Below are 25,397 nucleotides of genomic sequence, written 5' to 3' on the forward strand. Positions count from 1 at the left end.
CATCATTTGCGTCAATTGGATGTGTACCTGTTATTGTTTTTCAATGCCTACCTTCAAACTCAGTGCCTCTTTGATTGACATCATGGGAAAATCAAAAGAAATCAGCCAAGACCTCAGAAAAAACATTGTAGACCTCCACAAGTTTGGTTCATCCTTTTTAGCAATTTCCATACCCCTGAAGGTACCACGTTCATTTGTACAAGCAATTGTACGCAAGTATAAGCACCATGGGACCACACAGGTGTCATACCACGCAGGTGTCATACCACTCAGGAAGGAGAGGCCTTCGTGTCTCCTGGAGATTAAACGTACTTTGGTGCGAAAAGTGAAAATCAATCCCAGAACAACAGAAAAGGACCTTGTGAAGATGCTGGAGGAAACAGGTACAAAAGTATATATATCAACAGTTAAATGAGTCCTATATCGACATAACCTTAAAGGCCACTCAGCAAGGAAGAAGCCACTGCTCTAAAACTGCCATAAAAAAAGACAGACTACGATTTGCAACTACACATGGGGACAAAGATCATACTTTTAGGAGAAATGTGCTCTGGTCTGATGAAACAAAAATACAACTGTTTGGCCATAATTACCATCGTTATGTTTGGAGGGAAAAGGGGGAGGCTTGCAAACCGAAGAACACCATCCCAACCATGAAGCACGGGGGTGGCAGCATCATGTTTTGTGGGTGTTTTGCAGCACGAGGGACTGGTGCACTTCACAAAATAGATGGCATCATGAGGAAGGAAAATGATGTGGATATATTAAAGCAACACCTCAAGACATCAATCAGTAAGTTAAAGCTTGGTCACAAATGGGTCTTCCAAATGAAAAATTACCCCAAGCATACTTCCAAAGTTGTTGCAAAATGGCTTATTAAGGCCAACAAAGTCAAGGTATTGGAGTGGCCATCACAAAGCCCTGACATCAGTCCTATAGAAAATGTGTGGGCAGAACTGAAAAAGTATGTGTGAGAAAGGAGGCCTACAAACCTATTTCAGTTACACCAGCTCTATCAGGGGGAATGGGCCAAAATTCACCCAACTTATTGTGGGAAGCTTGTGGAAGGCTACCCGAAACATTTGACCCAAGTTAAAACATGTAAATGCAATGCTACCAAATACTAATTGAGTGTATGTACACTTCTGTCCCACTGGGAATGTGATGAAAGAAATAAAAGCTGAATTAAATAATTCTCTTTAAATATTTGTTATTCTTATCTCTTCATTTTTTAAAGGTATTTTCTTGAAACTGCATAGTTGGTTAAGGGCTTGTAAGCAAGTATTTCACTGTAAGGTCTGTTGTATTTCGGAGCATGTGACAAAAACGTTTGATTTGATTTGAATGTGTTCTTCCAACGAGCATGACAAAGCCAGAACAAGCTTAAAGATTGAGAGGAACGTTTGAACCAGGTTTGGAAACACTGGACTAATTTTCACTCGTGAAGCATTATTGACACTCTACGATAATCACATAAGGCACATTTTAGCACATCATACTGAATTGGCAGTCACATTATTGTTATGGCTTCAGACAGGTAGGACTAGGAATGGGCATGAGGCTGCCCAATGACTCGAGCTAAAGTGCTCATTTCTCTCCCATGTTTACGTTGTGTTCATAGCATGTCACTCACATGCAAACACATACATATGCAGTATGTGAGGTGTGGGACACACACACACACACACACACACACACACACACACACACACACACAGGGTCTCTGCCCCCCATTTGTGGGAGATGAGTCTCGATGGGCAATATACGCTAGACAGATGTCAGCAGCTTATTACTGATGACAGCCAGCAACCCCCAGGGCTATAGAAAGGCTATGAATAAAATTATTGCACTAATGCACTGACCTTACAACTGTAAGTGATGCTGAACAGTTCAAACATTGCACTGAAGCAGGCAATGGATTTTTAAAAATAAATGTAAAGAAATACTGGAGAACATGCCTCAGTCTTAAAAATCCATCCCTCCCCCCATTCAGAATCACCCACCCAGCCACTAGCCACCACCACGGACGTAGTTGTCTCTCAAATTACACCCTACCCCCGACATACAGGGCATTCGGAAAATATTCAGACCTCTTGACTTGTTCCACATTTTGTTACATTACAGCCTTATTCTAAAATGTATTAAATCATTTTTCTCCTCATCAATCCACACACAATAACCCATAATGACAAAGAGAAAACGTTTTGTTGTCAAATTTATGCCAATTTTATTAAAAATAATAAACAGAAATAAATTATTTAAATAACAATTCAGACCATTCGCTATGAGACTCAGGTGCATCCTGTTTCCATTGATGATCCTTGAGATGTTTCTACAACTTAATTAGAATCCACATGTGGTAAATTTAATGATTTGCAAAGGCACACACCTGTCTATATAAGGTCCCACAGTTGACAGTGTATGTCAGAGCAAAATCCAAGCCATGTTGTCAAAGAAATTGTCCGTAGAGCTCCGAGACAGGATTATGTCGAGGCACAGATCTGGGGAAGGGTACCAAAAAATGTCTGCAGCATTGATGGTCCCCAAGAACACAGTGGCCTCCATCATTCTTAATTGGAATAAGTTTGGAACCACCAAGACTCTTCCTAGAGCTGGCCACCTGGCCAAACTTAGTAATCGGGAGAGGTGCCCAAGAACCCAATGGTCAGTCTGACAGAGCTCCAGAGTTCCTCTGTGGAGATGGGAGAACCTTCCAGAAGGACAACCATATCTGCAGCACTCCACCAATCGGGCCAGACGGAAGCCACTCCTCAGTAAAAGGCACATGACAACCCGCTTGGAGTTTGCCAAAAGGCGCCTAAAGACTCTCAGACCATGTGAAACAAGATTTTCTGGTCTGATGGAACCAAGATTGAACTCTTTGGCCTGAATGCCAAGCATCATGTCTGGAGGAAACCTGGCACCATCCCTAGTGAAGGGAGGTACCATCCCCAGGTACCATCCCTACAGTGAAGCATGGTGGTAGCAGTGTCATGCTGTGGGGGTTTTTTCAGCGGCAGGGACTGGGAGAATAGTCAGGATCGAGGGAAAGATGAACAGAGCAAGGTACAGAGAGATACTTGATGAGAACAAGCTCAGGACCTCAGACTGGGGACAACGAGCCTACGCACACAGCCAAGACAATGCAGGAGTGGCTTCGGGACAAGTCTCTGAATGTCCTTGAGTGGCCCAGCCGTGGGGATTTTTTCAGCGGCAGGGACTGGGAGACTAGTCAGGATCGAGGGAAAGATGAACAGAGCAAGGTACAGAGAGATGCTTGATGAGAACAAGCTCAGGACCTCAGACTGGGGACAACGAGCCTACGCACACAGCCAAGACAATGCAGGAGTGGCTTCGGGACAAGTCTCTGAATGTCCTTGAGTGGCCCAGCCGTGGGGATTTTTCAGCGGCAGGGACTGTGAGACTAGTCAGGATCGAGGGAAAGATGAACAGAGCAAGGTACAGAGAGATACTTGATGAGAACAAGCTCAGGACCTCAGACTGGGGACAACGAGCCTAAGCACACAGCCAAGACAATGCAGGAGTGGCTTCGGGACAAGTCTCTGAATGTCCTTGAGTGGCCCAGCCAGAGTCCGGACTTGAACCCGATCGAACATCTCTGGAGGGTCCTGAAAATAGCTTTGCATCTACGCTCCACATCCAACCTGAACAGAGCTTGAGAGGATCTGCAGAGAAGAATGTGAGAATCTCCCCAAATACAGTTTTGCCAAGTTTGTATTATCATACCTAAGAAGACTCGAGGCTGTAATCGCTGCCAAAGTGCTTCAACAAAGTACTGAATAAAGGGTCTGAATATTTATGTAATAAATGTGATATTTCAGAATACATTTAATACATTTAATACATTTACAAACATTTCTAAAAACCTGTTTTTGCTTTGTCATTATGGGATATTGTGTGTAGATTATAATTTTATCAATTTTAGAATAAGGCTGTAACGGTAACAACATTTTTAAAAGTCAAGGGGTCTGAATACTTTCCGAATGCACCGTAATTGTGCACTACTGAGGCCATGGGGCTCTCGTCAAAAGCAGTGCACTATATAGAGAATGGGGGGCCATTTGGGACCTAAGCCATGTCTGTCTCCATCTTCATCCTGCCTCAGAGAAAACCCCAGAACAGACCTGATGTCCATGCCAGGGCCGTTAGAAGGAGGGCTTGGAAGTTTACACCACTAAACCACCTCAAACAGACCCAGACCCAAGCTTCGGCCCAGGGACAGGGGAAGGGGCAGAGGGAGGCAGGCCCTATGAGCCATGCAGGGCTGCTCTCATCAAGCTGGATTGGACTCAGTGTGGGTCCTGGATGGGCTAGAGGAAGTGGGAAGGCAGGGTGATGATTTCCAGACTTGAGGAGAGGATAGTGTCTGTTCACTGTTCAGTGAAGAGGTCTGTAGTAGAAGAGGACTGGAGGGTCATCTCACTCTGACATCACTCAAAATGGAAGGAAAGATGGTCTATTTCCCCCAGGGATTCGATACAGAACATTATCATGGAACACACACTCACATACACACATAGACATACATAGACACCCACATGAACACAAACAGACACACAAACACACACAGACACACACAGACAGACACACAGGAGAGGAGTAGAGAGCTTGAGACGATAAATTAATTGAGAAAGAAGGTACAGCCTAAACACTCCCAGAGATTTCGGGAACCTTACTTCAAAATGTTCTTTTGTCTATCTTCTTCCAAATTTGATGATACTCTAATGCCTGGTGACAGAATAATAACCATTGGACAAAAACCACTGTTGGAGCTGAAATGAACTGATGAAATTGAAATAGAGGGAGAGAGATGTTTTTTTCTCTGACTGTCTCTCACACACATACTAGTAACAGCTGGACTGAACCACCATTGACGAAGCATGAGATATTGCCTCATCTGTATGTGAATGTTTTAACCATTAGGCTAGATACCCTCTGTTTCTCCCTCAAATACACATACAGACTCATGCAGGGGTCTAATGCTAATAATCACACATTATATTAGATGATACTCGCTCATGTGCCAGACTAGGCTACAATCAACTGTTCTCAGGGAGGGTTTCTCATCAGATTGAAGATTGAAGCCATCCATCCATCTGTGGAAGATGTGGCATCCAACAGGGAGAGACAGTAGATTGTCTATCCCTGGTGATTGTGTGTGTGTGTGTGTGTGCGTGCGTGCGTGCGTGCGTGCGTGCGTGCGTGTGCGTGTGTGTGTGTGTGTGTGTGTGTGTGTGTGTGTGTGTGTGTGTGTGTGTGTGTGTGTGTGTGTGTGTGTGTGTGTGTGTGTGTGTGTGTGTGTGTGTGTGTGTGTGTGTGTGTGTGTGTGTGTGTGTGTGTGTGTGTGTGTGTGTGCGGCTAGATCCTTGTGCATTCTACATTATTGATGGACGTCAGTCAGTGTGTCTCTGACCACATTTAAGTGTCTCCACGGGGGGTCTCACAGGAATCACAACACATACACATACTTATCCACACTCTTCACCCACGCTGACTCTCATCAAACACACGCACACACACACACCACAGGCAGGTTGTGGCTCAACGACTCCTACTGTTTATCTTCTTTCCAGTATGTACTACGTGTTTATTGTCTGTGTTTGTTCTGTCTATCTCAGTAACCTGTGATGGCTCAAAGCCTTGTTCTGTCTTCTATCTCAGTAACCTGTGATGGCTCAATGCCTTGTTCGGTCTTCTATCTCAGTAACCTGTGATGGCTCAAAGCCTTGTTCTGTCTTCTATCTCAGTAACCTGTGATGGCTCAAAGCCTTGTTCTGTCTTTTATCTCAGTAACCTGTGATGGCTCAAAGCTTTGTGGAGCTTACAGCTCCTGTGCTCGACATTGACCAAGTACCTTCATCTATTCAGCTATTCAGCCAACCATCACCACTGAGACATACACTTACGGTTCACTGGAGGAAACATGGGAAAGTATTATATAGACACGCACATGCAGTACACACTTACTTGCTCACACAAATACACACTAAGACAGACACACATGAAAAGAACACTGATGTTCTGATCACACTAGCAGCTGAAGACAGGACTGGCAGGTGTATCAACAGCTAAGTTTGACGTCCTGTCTTGTTACTGTAAGTGTCCACTTTGACCTATCGTTTCTTCCAACACTTTTTTCTCCTAAAGCCTTCTCTTTGTTCAGCAGTGCCCACCTGGCACAAACGTATATTTATGTTTCCTATAATGTCCCCCTCTAAAGGATGATGGGACGGCTTCACTTTGCCACCATGTGAAAGGCAGCTGCGTGATGGGGCTTGCCACTTCCTGAGTCTGAGTGTAACAGAGACACATCCTTTCATATCAGCAGGCTGCACCAGTGGGTACAGTAACAGTATAGTACACTACATCTTTCAGTACACGTGTCAGACTGACTGACTGACTGACAAACAGACAGACGGACAGAGGGGGAAGGAGAATAACTGGAAGAGGGACAGGACCAGGGGTTAGCTGGGGCTTGAGGCCAGCGGAGGCAAAGTGTAATTGAATGATCTTGTAGATGCCAAACTGGATACGGCGTTGTTCATTAACCCTGCATGGCAGGTGTGCCAGCTAATCTCCTCCAATACCTGCGGTAATAAGATGATAAAATAGACTTCCTCTCCTCCTGCTCCCTCCGTGTCCTCTTTTCCTGTTCGTCTACCTGTTTCTCTGACAGCTGTGGACCAGCCGGTCCCAGCATGTTTGACATCTGTCAGCCTGAAAAGGGGCCACTGGGAAGGTGGAGGAGTAGAGGGGGCTCAGTGTGCCAATGAGGCCTCCAGATATAAAGGGTGTTTTAGTAAATGGTGAGGACACTGTCTGTATGGGTGCCTGCATGGCTGGTGGGTAGATTAGCAGTGAGCAGGTATCATTCAGCCTGTTTGTTCCTAGAGAGCAAGAAGCTTGTTCTTCCAGGAAGAGGCTGAACCCAACATCATACAGATGTTTCTGTCTCAATGGATATGACTCTCCCTCTTTCTTTCTCTTCACCCATTCACTCTTTAACGGCCTCTCTATTACTTTTCTCTATTTCATTCACTCTCCCGCAATTGAAATGGAAATGCATTCATTTATAATCATGACGTGTATAACATATCTGAAAAACGATTTTAAAATGTAATGGTAGACAATACCAATTCAATCTTTCTTTACCAAAGGAGGCGCAACTGCTTCCAAGCAAGCAGTTGAGGTGGGCTTGCCTTGCATGTGTGTGAGGAAAACCATCCCCCTTCCAGCCCCCATTTCCCTTCGTATGGATAGTGGCTCCATGTTGAGCTCTAAAAGGATAGCGGGGCCAGTGGGCTAAATTATTGATGGCCCCCCTGTAGCCCCATGGCCGTGTTCCATCCATTGTGACAAGACTGTTTGGATATTGTGCAATTGCTTTGCAGCTTGAAGTTAATAAGATCAAACACAGAGCATATAGTAACCCGCTCTGGAGACGAGATGGGGTGGTGTGGAGGGGATAAGAGATTGAGGGAGGGGAACAGGGAGGGGGGAAGGCGGGAGTGAGGGGATTGGGAAAGGGGGAGGAGGGGTTTGAGAGAGAAGTGAGAAAAATGGACAAAAAAAGACAGTGGAGAGAGGTAGAGAGACAATGGGGGCTTGGCTTGTCTAGCTGAGCGCTTAAGATCCAAACCTCCAAACCTCACAACAACAGAAGCAGCAGCAGCCTATCAGCAGAACCCTGGAGGGATACAGCCCAGAGGGCAGCGGTGACAACAGCAAGCTGGTATCAGCCATCAGCCGCCAGGGGAACACAGCAATTACACACACTGCCTTTCTACTGCTCCAGCGCCAACGTTAATTACACCAGTCAAACTGTTTCCTCTACAAAGATGATGACCTGGCAGCCTGCCCTGCCCTGATGATGTCTGACATTCCCAGGCCAAGTCTGAAATAAATATCCACTTTATAGTCCACTACTTTTGGTATTGTATTGCTTTTATAGTCCACTACTTTTGTCCAAGATGGGACTCTATAGGGAATATAGGGAATAAGTCCCTGTCCAAAGTTCTCACTCTCTCTGCCACCTGTGAACAACAGGTTAATCAGGTTAGTAACCATTTGTTTAATCATACTGACGGCTGTGATTCAGCTGGAGGATACTGGTTGCGTGCCAACAAACAGACAGAGCTCTATTGCTGCTCCACTCCAACACCCCCCACATCCTGTTTCTCTTTCTCACCTCTCTCTCAAGTCTTTCACTGCTCCCCTTGTCAGCCCGAGCAATTATCCAGATCCAGACTTGTTAGTGTTTATGATGGTGTTGATGAGAGGTCTAGCTCTGCTTGTGACATGTCACTACTTGGGGACTGGGGGAGAAGAGGAGGGGAGGAGGGGAAGAGGGGAGGAGAGGATGAGAGGAGGATGAGGAGGAGGAGGAGGAGGAGGAGGGAGGAGGAGGAGGAGGAGGAGGAGGAGGAGGAGGAGGAGGAGGAGGAGGAGGAGGAGGAGGAGGAGGAGGAGGGGAGGAGGGGGAGGAGGAGGAGAGGAGGAGGAAAAGGAGGAGGAGAAGGAGGAGGAGATGAGGAGTGGAGGAGAGGAGGAGAAGGAGGAGGGGGGAGGATGGGGAGGAGGAGATGAGTAGGGGAGGAGGAAATGAGTAGGGGGAGGATAAGGGGTTGGGAAAGCAGTGCTGCTGCTTTGCTCCTAGATTGGTTTACATTGTGTCACCTACTGTTGATTTATATATGTTTTTTGGAATATGTTTTCCAGTGAGACTAAGTGCTTCAGTGGAACAGTGCAGAGGAAAGTACAGTTTTGTTCCACCATGGTGGGTAATATGGGTTTAGCTTTCCATGTGGAACAATAGCCTGAAGCGATGCAACTCTCCTGAGCAAAGAGGAGCTGTGATTGTTGCCACCTGCTCTTCAGCAGGTGGTCTGTGTCCCAAATGGCACCTTATTCCTTATGGGCGCTGGTCAAAAGAAGTGCACTAAATATGGAATATGGTGCCATTTGGATGCAGCTTTGGCCTCCTTACCACAGCATCCATATTCCACCTGACCCATTGTCTACCTGTAAGGTCTTGGGCAAGGTTGACTCATCCACACATCCCTGGGCTAGACCTGTACAGTACCTGTACAGTACAAATTCTAGGTGCCCATATGAAAAAATAGTATAGTATACTATAGTATACTTCAGTGTAGTATTCACTGTAGTGTTTTTGCGAAAAACTCAGTGCTGCAAAGTAACAAATAAAAATACTTTTGCAGTTATCACACCCTCATCTGTTTCACCTGTCTTTGTGCTTGTCTTCACCCCCTTCCAGGCGTCGCCCACCTTCCCCATTATCCCCTGTGTATTTATACCTGTGTTGTCTGTTTGTTGCCAATTAGTTTTGTGTCATGAAACCTACCAGCATTTGTTCCTCTGCTCCTGTCTGTGTCTTGCTCCTGTTTTCTAGTCCTTCCCGGTCCTTCCCTGCCTGTTCTATATCTTGCCCCACCTCACTGGATGATTGACCCCTGCCTGCCCTGACCCTGAGACTACCTGCCGTTTTGGACCTTTTGCAACCTCTCTGAATTACTGGCCTCTGTCTGCCTTTGACCTGTCGTTTGCCTGCCCCTGTTTAAGAAAATAACTTTTGTTTCTTCGACACTGTCTGCATCTGGCTCATACCTCAAACCTGATAGATGTACTACTTAAGTAGTATTTTGGGTATCTGTACTTTACTATTTACATTTTTGACAACTTTTACTTTTACTTCACTACATTCCTGAAGAAAATATGTACTTTGTACTCCCATACATTTTCCCTGACACCCAAAAGTACTTGTTATATTTCAAATGCCTAGCAGGACAGGAAAATGGTCCAACTGACACACTTAACACGTGGTCATCCCTACTGCCTCTGATCTGGTGGATTCACGAAACATAAATGCTTTGTTTGTAAATTATGTCTGAATGTTGGCTATCCGTCATTTTAAAAACAAGAAAATCATGCTGTCTGGTTTGCTTAATATAAGGAATTTTAAATGATTTATAGTATTTACTTTTCATACATAAGTATATTTAAAACCAAATACGTTTAGACTTTTACTCAAGTAGTATTTTATTGGGTGACTTTCACTTTTATGAAGGTAACTTTACTTTTACTCAAGTATGACAATTGGGCACTTTTTCCACCACTGAGTGAACTATATTTTTCTTAAGGATAGTTTTAGTGTAGCTTAACTTCTTTCAGTGTGAAGTAATTAGTAGCTTGGAGAACTATATTTTCAGAGTAGCTTCCCCAGATTATTTAGTAGACAATAGTGTAGTATTTACCATAGTATTCTACAGTATATTACACCATTGTATAGTAAGTTATAAACATGTTAGAGGGATACTACAGTGTTTAGTACAGTATTAGTACAGTATTGTACAGTATATTACAGTTTACTGCATAATTCTTTAGTAAGTATAGTAGTATTCTATAGTAAACTGCAGTATGTTTCTATGTGTGATTTCATGGGAAAGTGTGACAGAGCGTAAAGAACACTCCTGGTTTGGAACATAGTTCCAGCATGTCAGCATCCCCGTCAGAACACAGCCAGGTAAACACAGCACCTCTGAAAGGGGTAAATAGGGCCCTGTTAAAACATGGAGGTGTTCCATACACACGCACACACACGCGTAAATAAACAGTCAGGGAGGTAGAGGTGTATCTCATTAGTCCACACTAGGAACTAGGACACAGTGTGTCTCTTTCACAGGGGGTGGGGGTGTGGAAGAGGGGGGCATTTCCGACATCAGGAATAAGACCCACCACTATACCCAAACCTCCCACGCTGCTCTGTGTCAACCCACAACCACAAAACAGAATAACATACACACACAAATTCACACCCACACAAAAACACACATTCTCATGTACACACACCCCACACGCTGATGCACGTACACATACACATACACATACACACACACCTCCCAACCATTGTGGATGACACAGCATGCCCTTGGTCTGCTTCAGACCTCCTCTGACTACCAGTAATGAGACATTTCCCAGAAAGCCTCCATTTTAGAGAAAAGGTACACCACAGGAAAAGTACCATTGATCCAATTGTGCAATGTCTGAGTGCTCTAGGAACAACTATTTACTGTCTGAGTGCACTACTAACAAGTATTTACTAGCATATTTACTCTAATTGCTAGACAGCTAGATGAGCACTTTTTGCATTTCGTGTGGTGAGAAATACAGATCATTACTTTCTTGTGTGTTCTTTTGATGTGCAAAGATTCCATATTGTAAATGTTTTACATGTTACATTTTCATACTCTGACATTGACAGTTCCATATTATGTTCATGTTTTCACATTGAAATTCAAAAGATGGAACTTAGAACGTGGTCAAATATATACTTTTTTATTTATTTCTTCATACAAAGAAATAGTATGAATGTTCAGTATTGAATTATCTAGAAACATCTGTTCCATTTTGCTCTTTCACTGTGTAAAATTAATTCATTTGATGTACATGATACCACAAAATACTTGATTTACATGTTCTTTTTCATTTTTTATACATACACAATCTGCTAAACGTCTAAGTTTTAACCATATTATATGCGGATGGGAATAAGACAAACATCACTAACATTTGTAGAGCTCTAAAAGGGTTGAATAAAAGTCAACCAGAATGGATGCAGCCGCGTGGACCATGACCATGAGTGCACATTTTTAAGATAGAATGCGTCCCAAATGGAACCCTATTCCCAATAAAAGTGCACTACTTTTGACCAGATCCCTAAAGGCCCTGGTCAAAAGTAGTGCAGTAAATAGGGAATAGAGTGCCATTTGGGACGTAACCCTTTTCTCTTAGTAACATGACCAAGATCAGAATTCAAGTGCATTAGGGGAGACCGGAGGCAAATGTAACAGGGGGTAACTGCCCCAGCCTCCCCTAACCCAGCCATTACAGGGAGAAAGATCAACATTATTCCAATTCAGAATGTGATAGCTTGTATTCACATGGTTTCCCTGCTCTATATAAAGACCATTTTAAATGCTTTCCACAACCATTGCACTATAAGGAGAGAAGGAGAGATTGAGGCGTTATCCATATAGGCATGATAATTGAAAATAAGTGTCAATTCCTTGGTGGAAAAAAGCCACTATATGTGAATAAGGGACAGTACAATGTTAGGACAAGCCCTACCATCCACCTACCATAGTATGCTACCATCCACTAGTTTGAGGTAAAAACCATGGGCCCTGGTCACAAGTAATACACTATGGGGTGTAGGGTACCATTTGAGAAGCAGAATCAGCCCTCTTATCCTCTAAAGAGCAGAGTATGACTTTGAAGTAGACACTACCTGCGAGGGTATGGGCCAGCATGTACATCGCTGAATGATAACGCCAGACTGTCTCTTGCATATCAAGAATTCAGATAGAAAGACAAACAATAACAAAGAAGCATTGAGAAAAACAAAGAACAAAAAACAGAAAAGCTCAAAAGATAAAGATAGTGACTCAAGCTAGAGTGTAGCCTAGGTAACCTGTTATCTGAGCTCCATACTCTGAAAAAGTATTTTTTTGGCAACAAGTAGGAGCGAATTGAGATCCAATATGAAACTATGAAAGAAACAATGTTAGGATGACGGGTTGAATAAGGCAAACTATATAGACCATAGACATACCATAATGAAGTCTTACCATGACAACAGTGATGTTCTGTTCGCGAGTACTTCAGAAACTCTCCCTTTGATCTGTGTAGGCGCCCCAAATGGCACCCTACTCCCTACATAGTCCACTACTTTAGACCAAGGCCCAAAAGTATTGTCATTTGACATCTGGTAAAAAGCAGTGCACCATATAGGGAATAGGGTGCCATTTAGGACGCACTACAAGATCTGATCTGAGGCCTGACGATCCTGTTTGAGGATGATGTGTTCCAGTGAAGCAGAGTGCTCAGTGGTTTTTCTATCATCTCTATCGTTATGCTCTGTATCAGACCGATGTATAGGCCACTGCGAGCTGCTACCTCAACTCAGGCCAAGCGCTTGCACTGTGTCCCAGATGGCACCCTATTTCCTGTATATTGCACCCTATTTCCTGTATATTGCGTTACTTTTGAGCAAGGTCACTGGGCTCTGGTCAAAAGCAGTGCACTTTATAGGGAATGAGTGTGCCAATTGGGATGCATTCAAGGACAATACTACAGTCCTCCCCTGACCCAGAGTGTCCTCCCCTCTCTGTCTCTTCGACAAATCAAACGTCTCTCAGAGCTAATTTAATTGGAACTTTGTATGACCTTTGGCTCTGAGCCAACAATGTCTTGTAATGAGAGCAAGAGTATAGTGTAGAGGAGACCTGAATCGATGGACCTCAGTAACGTTATTCCATTAGCATCATGTCAACATGGAGCCCTATCAAAGTGATGCTGTCAGAAATAGGATTTAGGCCTTTGGTGGATTCATTAGAACAGGCTGTAGGAGCCCTACAAGAGGGAGGTCAGACGTACCCTTTAACCATGTCTGACACAATGAGGAGCAATTAGGCCAATTGATCCACCTGTTATTGAATGAAAGGGACATCAGATCAGCTGGTTAGGCCAATGACAGGGCAGGAGATCAGCTGGTTTGACCAATGGGACGGTAGAATAATGGGATGTGGATGGGGGTAACTCACAATATGAAGCACAACATTTTGAATGGATGGAACAGAAAATCATAGGGGTAACTAGACAAGGAACAATGTGTGTGTGTGTGGGGGGTTAATTATGGCTATTGAACGTGAACGTGATTATGAATGTTTAAATCAGAATGCACATGAATGGGTTTTTCATCACTGTTCTGTGAACACTATACCTGTGAAATGGTGTCTTTATCAATATCCTTATATTCTTATTTCAGTTACCAATTATTATTTTTAATTCTACTGAGTTGACATGAGGGACCATTTTAACTGTGCTGAGTTGACATGAGGGACCATTTTAACTGTGCTGAGTTGACATGAGGGACCATTTTAACTGTGCTGAGTTGACATGAGGGACCATTTTAACTCTACTGAGTTGACATGAGGGACAATTTTAACTGTGCTGAGTTGACATGAGGGACCATTTTAACTCTACTGAGTTGACATGAGGGACCATTTTAACTCTACTGAGTTGACATGAGGGACCATTTTAACTCTGCTGAGTTGACATGAGGGACCATTTTAACTGTGCTGAGTTGACATGAGGGACCATTTTAACTGTGCTGAGTTGACATGAGGGACCATTTTAACTCTACTGAGTTGACATGAGGGACCATTTTAACTGTGCTGAGTTGACATGAGGGACCATTTTAACTGTGCTGAGTTGACATGAGGGACCATTTTAACTGTGCTGAGTTGACATGAGGGACCATTTTAACTCTGCTGAGTTGACATGAGGGACCATTTTAAATCTACTGAGTTGACATGAGAGACCATTTTAACTGTGCTGAGTTGACATGAGGGACCATTTTAACTGTGCTGAGTTGACATGAGGGACCATTTTAACTGTGCTGAGTTGACATGAGGGACCATTTTAACTGTGCTGAGTTGACATGAGGGACAATTTTAAATCTACTGAGTTGACATGAGGGACCATTTTAACTCTACTGAGTTGACATGAGGGACCGTTTTAACTGTGCTGAGTTGACTTGAGAGAACATTTTAACTGTGCTGAGTTGACATGAGGGACCATTTTAACCCTATTGAGTTGACATGAGGGAACATTTTAACTCTGCTGAGTTGACATGTTAACTCTACTGAGTTGACATGAGGGACCATTTTAACTCTATTGAGTTGACATGAGGGACCATTTTAACCCTATTGAGTTGACATGAGGGAACATTTTAACTCTGCTGAGTTGACATGTTAACTCTACTGAGTTGACATGAGGGAAGAAGAAAGAAACAAAATAAAATGTGGAATGTAAAAAAAAAAACTAGGAAATAAATGTGGGCCAGATGCTATGTATGTACAATATGGTTAGGCAGCTTAGTGAATTAATTGCTTAGAAATAAAAATAAATTATTATAAAATAGATTTCTGTACATTTTACATATATATATAGCAATATCTCGCATGTCTTTTTTTTGCCATTCATTGAATTACAGAGAGAGAAAAAAAACAAGGTGTCTTCCCAAATTCACATCCATCAATCCCAACCAAAGTTATGTCCTGTCATCTGGTAGAACTTCATGTTGAAAGGTCTGTAGAAGTCCCGTAGCCTCTGCACCACCTCTGGGTGGATGTTGGGGTGGGTCCGCCCTTTGGTTTTGCCCAGGCAGTGGGGCTTGCTGCTGCCCTCAGCCTTCTTGAGGCAGGGGAAGCCCTTGGTCTGGTTGAAGTAGAAGTGTTTGTCAGTGATGATCCTCTTGAGTCCCAGGAAGTCCTGCACCCGGCCCAGCTCTCCGGCCGGGTCGCTGATCAGACGCTCTCCGCTCACAAACAGGATCTGACCCATGGGGAAGTACTGCAGCCAGTTGTCCAGGTGCTTGGCATAGATGCCGATCTGGATGGCGCTCCAGGATGTGTCGATGAGCCCCGTAGTCCTGTTTTTGAAGGTCAGGCTCTCAAAGGTGGGAATATCGGGGTTCTTAGACAGCGTCTGTGTGTAGTCAGAGATGGCCCTGGTGACGGGGTCCCGCACCACCACAATAAGCTTGGTGTCCCGGGACATGGCGGAGATCCGGGCCGGGGCCTCTCTGGTCACAAAGTAGCTGGGGGTCTTCTCCATGGTGATCTGGCCCTCCAGGGTCTTGGGCATCAGCTCCCTGAGGAGAAGAAAAGAGGAGCGTGTTAGAAGAAAATCTATCACTCATGACTCTTAGAACTAGGAACTATTACATTTTTAAAGCAGCCAGAAATACACTTTGCTTGAGAGAGAGGGGGGGGCTAGGAGAGAGAAAGAAAGAGAGAGGGGGTAGGAGAGAGAAAGGAAAAGAGAGAGTGGGAGGGAGGGAGAGAGAGAGGAGAGAGAGAGAGAGAGAGAGAGAGAGAGAGAGAGAGAGAGAGAGAGAGAGAGAGAGAGAGAGAGAGAGAGAGAGAGAGAGAGGGGAGGGAGAGAGTGGTTAGGAGGAGAATCTTGCATAATGTAATCTATCTTGCATAATGTAATCAACCAGATGGAGAGCATTGTGTTCTACAATCAATGAGTCAGTGAGTCAGTTAGTGTAGGCCGCTTGGCCTTATTATAGGGCTCCCAACCTATTACTATAGGCAGCCTTCCAACATAAACACCACTCACTAAAAACATACACACAGGCTAGAGGCCCTCACATCGCTTGTCGTCATACAGCTATGTTCCTCAGTAAATATCCACCTACAATAAAATTCTGTGTAGCGTAGAATTTACAATCAAATTCTATGGAGAACCGTTTTTTCTATTAAACCTGGGCTATTTCATCATCTGATCAACAGCACAGAGAAGTGCACTGTCTCATCCCTCCTGTCTGTCTCTTCTGGCTCTGCCAACCACCCTAATGGTCCAGTGAGGCTGGGCTTAAATCTTAATCCACCCTGCCTCTTTACACCATTAACCGCTTAGGCAGCAAAGCACAGCCTAATTTGCCTTTCACTGATTTAGCTAGAGCTCTCTGTGGCGTGCCCATGGCGGAGTGCTTCAACAATAAGCCCTCGAGCTGTCTGAAAGGAGACTCAACATGTTTCACTTTACCCAATGTTTCTAACAGGACCAGGGCCAGCCAGTATGGCTGTGGTAGAGGGAGTGAGACGTATCAGTTACATACTGAACCTATGATCAAGAGGCATTTGAATGAAAAGTGAACATGTTCTCCGCTGCCAAGACGGTTTCGGGTTTCAGAAATGGTGGACAATCATAGAGAGTGGATTATGGCGAGGCAAGAGGGGCTTTGACGGACACCGGGACACGGATCCCCTTTCCCTCCCTGGCGGAGAGCCCCTGGAGCCTCTGGCAGGAAACCCTGTACGTCTCTGATGTCTTCATGTGATTCTGGTTCTGATACTCGCTAGCTGGAGGTGAGGGGTACTATTATAAACCGAAGATTACAGGAACTTGCACTCGTCTGTGCTTAGGCACACTCCTTAACACACACATGCACACACAGTCTTGATACATACAACCCTGCAGGACACATATGTAGAAATACACACTAGAATACTGATACTATCTTGCTTGAACCCCAGTGCAAAAAAGGCAGACAGTTAGTGAGAAAGCAAGGAGGAGGAAGATAGTAAGAGAGAGAGAGAGAGAGAGAGAGAGAGAGAGAGAGAGAGAGAGAGAGAGAGAGAGAGAGAGAGAGAGAGAGAGAGAGAGAGAGAGAGAGAGAGAGAGAGAGATAACCCAGGCAGACAGGCTATCAGGGTGCACACGGAGATAAGGGTTCCCGTTAGCCTATTGTCCCCTATGTAGCAGGCTGTGTTGTTGTGCAGGGCCAGAGTTACACAACCATTGTAAAAAAAACTGTCCCTGCACTGTGTAATCCCACCGTGAGTGTTTACACACCATGTCTGCTGTAAGAGGCACTGGGGCTGCCATATAGACCTAGGCTTACCATTCTTTGTCCTACAGTTCCTTCAGTTCTATGTCCACCTCAGTTCTGCTCTAGAATCTAGTTCATGTAAAACTACTACACCTCATGGTTAATTCATTGACATGTACTACTGGCTGGCTCTCCTTTAATGCACTAGTGGTCACGTTTTATAGTGGAAATTGTGAGTAAAAAATTGCTTTCTGAAAGAGTGAGTGAGAGAGAGAGAGAGAGAGAGAGAGAGAGAGAGAGAGAGAGAGAGAGAGAGAGAGAGAGAGAGAGAGAGAGAGAGAGAGAGAGAGAGAGAGAGAGAGAGAGAGAGAGAGGAAATGAAGGAGAGAAAGCCCAGGGTGATGTGAGGTAACTAATGAAATGGTTCATGGACATTTCTTGACAGATATGTATGTGTAGTAGCAACAGAGTCTTTCAAGAGCCAGCCAGTGATCTAATTAGGATCATATCAGCTTGATTGCTGACACAGAAGAGGAGAAGGGAGCAGGGGAAAGAGAACCAAGGCTTCTTCCAAAAGCTCATTAACTGCCTATTGAAATCAAAACAGGGAGATGCACCGAATCTCTCTGCAAGAGCATGACAGATCTCTCCTTAAGCAAAACCATTATTAGATAGAGAAGAAAGGAGTGTAAGCCAAACAGACTGATTATACACACACACACACATACACACGGAGGCACGCATGCAGGAAGAAAGCAGTGCAAGCAAACACATATACACACACACGCACAAACATTTGCACACAAACACACGCATGCTCACACACATACTACTGTTTCTTCAAGAGCGTTGATCCCACTTAAAGTGTTTACACAGGCTTCTCGAATGTCTTCAAGGAATATAAACCAAACATGTCAGCCTTAAAATACAAAGCATTAGTCACTAATTCTCTCTAGAAATAATGGTGATACTGCAGGCAACCTTTTTGTATTATGTAGTGCTAACATGCTGCATAAAGTCCCTAGAAGCAAACCAACACAGAACCAGCACACAGCTCTCCTTCTAATCCGATTTCTAAGTGACAATGGGGCCTGGCGATAGGGAGGGATAGGGAGGGAGATCGAGGTAGAATGTGCATGCTGATAGATTATGGTGATCCTAGCTCAGGGAATCCCTCTTGTGAATCAAGTGTAGGGGGTTGGGATGGAGGGAGGGAGAGGGTGAAAGGAGGGTAGAGCTGGACAGAGAGAGAGGGAGCGGGAAGACGAGACCCTCTAAACAGACCTGCCAAATCCACCACAAGAGAAGAAGAGAAGGCCTTCAATAAAAACCTCCCCCTCTGACTTTACCCACTTCTCTCTGAGAAGGGGGAGTAGAATAAAAGAGAAGAGGAGGAGGGGGCTCAGTTCAGTGGGAAGAGTAGGTCTTGGGAGGAACAATGCCTATTATGCTCTGTTTTGATTTATGAGGTAGTGCTTTTAAAGGTTCTGTCAGCAAACAGGCAATTCTGTGACAACGAGACCCTCTTTTTCCCTGCTTTCCTTTCAAATCGAGAGCATTGTCCTTTGGCGGCGGGGTGAACGAGGCAGTGGCCGGGCCATCGGGGCGGGGGTAAGGACTGGGGTAAGGGTGGAGGGGTGAGGTGGGGGGCTAGGTGCCCATTGAGGACTGATTGGAAGCACTTCTCGATCACTCTCAGCTTTGAGTGAGAGGAGCTTTTGGAGAGCTCTAGAGTGGAACGTGTGCCTAGAGATTGTCCCCTGGAACACTCAGCTGCCCCCCCTAAAGACTCCAGAAGTTCCACAAGCTCTAGGGGCCTTCCACTGCCTCCACTCCTCTCTGCTCAATGACACATGGGACAAATGTCTTCACTCTAAGAAACCAACATCCATCTACGTTGTTGGTTCCTTACAATACATAATGACTTCAAGATGCACTCCAGGATCTTAAGCACAACAAATTCGTAACATACAGTACGAATTTGATTCGTAACATACCATACAAATAAAAATAAACACATCATACGAAATTAATGACATAGTACTCAATTTGATGACGTAGTACTCAAAAAACAGGGACACTTTTGGCTCATGAGCACCACTTTCAAAACTACTGGCTGAAATTATGCAAACGTTTGAGAGTGCATTACGATATTCCAAAAATATTAGATATCTTAAAATTGCATGACAGACATTTACCATTAGGGTGAACTGCCCTTGCTCTTCACATCGGAACACACAACAAAATTCCAGGTTTGTATGGGTTTTCCTTTCCAGAACTGAGGATGTTCAAAAAGCAGGACTTTACAAAGCGGTTCAGCTGCTGTTTCTACTCTTTTCTCTTTCTCTTTCCTTCTCTCTCCCCTCTCTTTTTCTCCCCTTTCTCTATCTCTCCCCTCTCTCTATCTCTCCCCTTTCTCTCTCTCTCTGTCCTCCATCTAAGGGTTTTCTTTCCAAGTTGAAAGGGACGCCAAACAGCGATAAGACACAAAGCAGAAGCCCTCTTTGCATGCCAACTTCAAACGGGGGACTGGAGTGGCCCTGTGGCCTGCGTTTAACGGCCCACATCCCATCATAGATACAGTAAACACACTCGCACGCACACACACACGCACACGCACACACACACACACACACACACACACACACACACACACACACACGCACGCACACACGCACGCACACACAAAAACACACACACACACACATCGAGATAAATGCAGACAAGACAGGGGTTATTTCTGTCTCTCTATCTTCTGTCACGTTTGATTGGACGATAAGAGGCTGCCTCTGTTTCCATTGAACGAGTGCATCTGTAACAGCCGCAACAAAATGACCACCGGTCTGTTTAATTGACAGAGGAGAGAAAAGTTGCCTTGTTATGGTGTTCCCTATATGATACAGGTGGCATTGGTTGTATGTCACTGCGTGTAAAGTCTTTGTTACTCAAGGTGTCTATCCCTTGTAGGATCATTTGTGTGAAGGCAAATCAAGAGAGATAGTTCTCGTCCACTAGGGACAGGAGAGACTGATGCACACCTTAAGTTGTTGATTAGACCTGCTCCCCATAGAGATAACACCAACACAAGACACACACAAACAGCTTAGGCTCTAAGTAGTTGTAGAGCTGTTTAAATTAACCTGAAGACCCGAAGTCAAAACAAATCAAAGCTAATCGCCCAATCATTTCCAGACTTTGAGTACTAAAGCTAGGTGATAGCTAAGACAGTCTACTCTCCATGTGATTCACCTCAAGATGGCTCACCAACGCTGAGTCACCTATCCAGGCTGTATCACATCCGGCCGGGATTGGGAGTCCCATAGGGTGGCACACAATTGGCCCAGTGTCATCCGGGTTTGGTCTGGGTAGGCCGTCAATATAAATAAGAATTTGTTCTTAACTGACTTGCCTAGTTAAAGAAAATAACATTTAAAAATATATATAATCAAATAATTATAATTATTCTCAGAATTCTACTGTTGCAGCTTATCAGGTGAAAAACTTCTGCCCATTTAGAGCACTGAGTCGTCCCACTTGGTAATACTTCTTTGTAATGCTTTCTGAACTTATTAATTACTTCCTGGATAGCCACTACAAACACTTACCTCCTCTCCCAATACTCTATAGGCTATTGATCAGTAGCAGTCCCCAAACCGCTCAGAGACCAGCCTGGAGATCTGAGAGAAGCTAAGTGACACTTCACAGGAGGAGACAGGGAGAGATGGAGGAAATGAAGGAAAGAAGCACTTGAAAGACTCTCTTTCTTTTCTTCCAACCTCTCACCCAAGGTCTACAGATGAACGGGAGTAGAGGAGAGATGTGGCTACAAAGTCGTCGGCTAAAAAACAAAGACTCTTCTGCGGTGTAAGATAGACATCTTGAGGCCCACTTGTTCCTTGACTGGCCACAAAGTTTGGAGGTTTAACCCCTGTTCTCGACGACTGGCTGACTAGCAATTAAGTCTGCTCTTAAAGTGGTCTATTGAGTACTCTATTGGAGCCCCTCCCTCTGTTCTGAATGTGTACGAGATACTCATTCTGCATAGTTAGACTGGTTGTTTTCAAAAACACCATTTATCAATGCTAGGATGATGAAGGATCCATTCAACAATGGAAAGTATATTTTATTCCAAGTCTAATGTGAACAAATTCAACAGCTTGTGAATCTCTGACTGGTGAATAAGCACATTATGAAGCCTCTATAGGGGGCTGAAAGTAATGTACTACACTCTGTTTGTAATTGTCCAGCAGGAGAAGCTAGTCTGTCTATGAAATGGGATTGAAATATAAACACACACACCCATACTGTGGATGCCACAGAGTGAGCAGACAGGCAGGCATGCACAACACTCCTGGCCCACTACATACATATTCCCAAAGCAGTGTTGAGACACACACACAGAAGCCAGACATTATGAAATATACCCCACTGAGCCCAGAGTATTTAACCGCAGAGCAAGACTTTGGCTATAAATTCTAAATAATAAAGTGACGGTTTATGGCAGAGGCACTAGATCCATACTGAGAGAGTGAGAGGAGTGGAGAGTAGGGGAGAGGGGTGGATGGTAGGTTCTGGTATGTGGCCACTTAGAGTTTCCTGACAGCTCATTTCCTGTATGAAAAGATCCAGGGATCTCCTCTTAACCTAAGGGCCAGGAGTTAATGTGCATGTGTGCATTCTCTTGATTGTGTGTGTGTGCATGTGACTGTTTGTTAGTAAATAACTCATGCTGACTGTGGGATGAATCATATTTGATACTAAAGGACCATTAAGCCTTGAGAAGAAGCCCCTCTTCAGATTGTCAGGGTGCTTTCCATCCAGGCCTGGAGTTACACATTAACAGACCTCACTGAATAAATGGAGCCACTGGATCCCTGTAAGATGTCGGGTTGGATACAATCATGCACACACACAAACACACAGACACACACACTGATGGAGCGTGGAAGCCCCTGGAAGAGGCCGTCTGAGCTGTCTACTGAACAGGGGAGATGAATAATGTAGATAGGCGAATCGTCCCAGACACACTGACCTGGGTGGCTGAGCCCAGCCTCTCTTAACCCTCTATCGTCTTTCAGGAGTCAGACTCTCAGAGCATCCCATTTAAATAATATTATTTTTGCTTCACCGTTAACAAACAGTTAATCTAAATGGCCCCATACATCACTGTACTCACTGGGAGAAATATGCCATCTTATAAAAAAATGTTTTACTGCTAGTGTCTGTGTGAGTTTGGCCCAGGCCATGCGGTTTGGTTTGGTCCAACTCCATGGTTTTAGTTTAGGCTAAGGACCAGCCTGGTTCTTGGAGGGAACATCGGACACCAGCAGAGAAGAGTAAATAAACAGAAACTAAACGACCCATACAGAGTTAGGTATTGTATGTCAGGCAAAGTGTCAAAACGACACGCCAACACTGTACTACTGTAACCGCCAGCTTCAGATACTTGGAAGCATTCCAAATGGCACCCTATTCCCTTTATAATGCACCTCTTTTGATCATGGACTGCTCAGAAGCAGTGCACTATAAAGGGAATAGTGTGCCGTTTGGAATCTCTGTTTTTGAACTGAAAACACTTAAATGAGGTTAGAGTGCTCCAGAAACCTCTCTCACAACCACAGTGGTTCCTTTGTGATGGGTTACCGTCCCTGCAGCATGACACACACAAATCACTCAATTCTATAACTCACAATTTGCTACACGGTCTGTTTTGGGTTTATTTGTTGCTATTCAGTACCTCTGAAAAGACAAATAACAGTGGGAATGTGACATCTTTCTGCTTGGAGGGCCCGCATCGAGGTACATGCCTGTGGCCATGCAAGCTGAGCGGAATTACTGAGTGTTAATAACAAGACCATGGTGCAAGGAGAGGCAGCTCTCCATGTGGTATAAATAAAAACAGTTAAGATGGTGGGGGAACAGGGTGGCGGGGGGTTGGGGGGTGAGGGGTAGAAAGTGCTGCCTTCACTTCCTCCTCTCATGCTTTACACATTCTTCCCACCGAGGTTATGTACCAAATAGCATTCTATTCCCTATGTAGGGCACTTCTTTTGACCAGGGGCCATAGGGCTCTAGTCAAATACGTAGTGCACTACATTGGGAATATTATAGACCCTGGTCATAAGTAGTGAAATACATAGGGAATAGGATGCCACTTGGGATGCAACCCTAGTCCCTACCCTGAACTGCTGCCATTTTCAGTAGTACTTTCCACTGAAGAGGGAGGAATGAAGACTAGCTATGCCAAAAGGGTCATTGTATTTCACAATTCCTTTTAGAATGACAACACGACACCTCAACACTTGGATTGACGAGATACAACACAAGGTATACACTTTGGGAGTGGGCCATGACAACAAGTACATCTACTCTGGGTACACAGGGTTCCACTGCAGGTACACACACACAAACACTAGCTGTAATCCAGTGCTGGGTCTGTATTATATATATTTTTAATTTAACCTTTATTTAAGTAGGCAAGTCAGTTAAGAACAAATTTTTATTTACAATGACGGGTTAACCCGGAAGACGCTGGGCCAATTGTGCGCCGCCCTAGTGTACTCCCAATCACGGCCAGATGTGATACAGCCTGGATTCGAACCAGGGACTGTAGTGAAGTCTCTTGCACTGAGATGCAGTGCCTTAGACCGCTGCAGCCACTCAGGAGCCCGACCCCGAGTTTGCTTAGTGCTGGTAATCCTCTGTGATCAGTGTGTTATGTTGTGTTTGCTGGGGGGTTTGTTAAAGGTGTTAGCAGACCGCTGGTGACCCCTGAGGCAGCCACAAACTCCAGCATCGCCATCAGCAGTCACCTTGTAGACTCAGGCCTCATCAGTATCATGGGGTCGTTCAGATACAGCTCATTCAGATGTGTGTTTGCGTGCGTGCCGCACCAGAAGCAGTATTTGAAGGTATTTGACATGCTCCAAAGAACATTTTACTCTCTGATCTAGATACAGATAATGGAACAGTCTAGCTGAGTTCTAGTACAGATCACAGACAAACTAGATCACAGATATGATACAGATATCAACCTCAGGAGGCTATCTTGTCACCAAAAGATACAGAGATATGAGCATCCTCTGATCTAGATAGGCTCTCCAGAGATGAGGATGCACAACGCATCACCGGGGGACTACCTGCCCTCCAGGACATCTAGATAAAGATAGGACATCAACCATGAACCACTGCCTGTTCTGATCTAGATACAGATATGGGACCGAGAGACTGAAAAACAGCTTCTATCTGCCATCAGACTGTTAGATAACAGATATGCCATTTTAATAATGGGAATTGATGGGAAATGATGTAAATATATCACTAGCCACTCTCTGATCTAGATATAGATATATGATGTAAATATATCACTAGCCACTTTAAACTCTCTGATCTAGATATAGATATGACTCTCTGATCTAGATATAGATATGACTCTCTGATCTAGATACAGATATTACTCTCTGATCTAGATACAGATATGACTCTCTGATCTAGATATAGATATGACTCTGATCTAGATACAGATATGACTCTTTGACAAATAAATCTAGATATTTGATTTTGAAGAACATTTTACTCTCTGATCTAGATACAGATATTACTCTCTGATCTAGATACAGATATGACTCTCTGATCTAGATATAGATATGACTCTGATCTAGATATAGATATGACTCTCTGATCTAGATATAGATATGACTCTCTGATCTAGATACAGATATGACTCTTTGATCTAGATACAGATATGACTCTCTGATCTAGATACAGATATTACTCTCTGATCTAGATACAGATATGACTCTCTGATCTAGATACAGATATGACTCTCTGATCTAGATATAGATATGACTCTCTGATCTAGATATAGATATGACTCTCTGATCTAGATATAGATATGACTCTCTGATCTAGATACAGATATTACTCTCTGATCTAGATAGCTAGGATGAACAAA

At 44.1% G+C, this 25,397-nt stretch overlaps 1 protein-coding gene across 1 annotated transcript in view; it reads right to left on the reverse strand.

Moving 5' to 3' along the window:
- Window positions 1–14,854: 14,854 nt before the first annotated feature.
- The window catches only part of hs3st3b1b (heparan sulfate (glucosamine) 3-O-sulfotransferase 3B1b), a 26,121-nt gene continuing 15,578 nt past the window's right edge, over window positions 14,855–25,397 (reverse strand). Inside the window, exon 2 of the mRNA XM_046355285.1 lies at window positions 14,855–15,754. Within this exon, the coding sequence (XP_046211241.1) occupies window positions 15,136–15,754 (619 nt within the window). The 3' untranslated portion in view covers window positions 14,855–15,135. The remainder of the gene's footprint in view (window positions 15,755–25,397) is intronic.

Source organism: Oncorhynchus gorbuscha, linkage group LG07, assembly GCF_021184085.1.
Source record: "Oncorhynchus gorbuscha isolate QuinsamMale2020 ecotype Even-year linkage group LG07, OgorEven_v1.0, whole genome shotgun sequence".
NCBI lineage: Eukaryota > Metazoa > Chordata > Actinopteri > Salmoniformes > Salmonidae > Oncorhynchus > Oncorhynchus gorbuscha.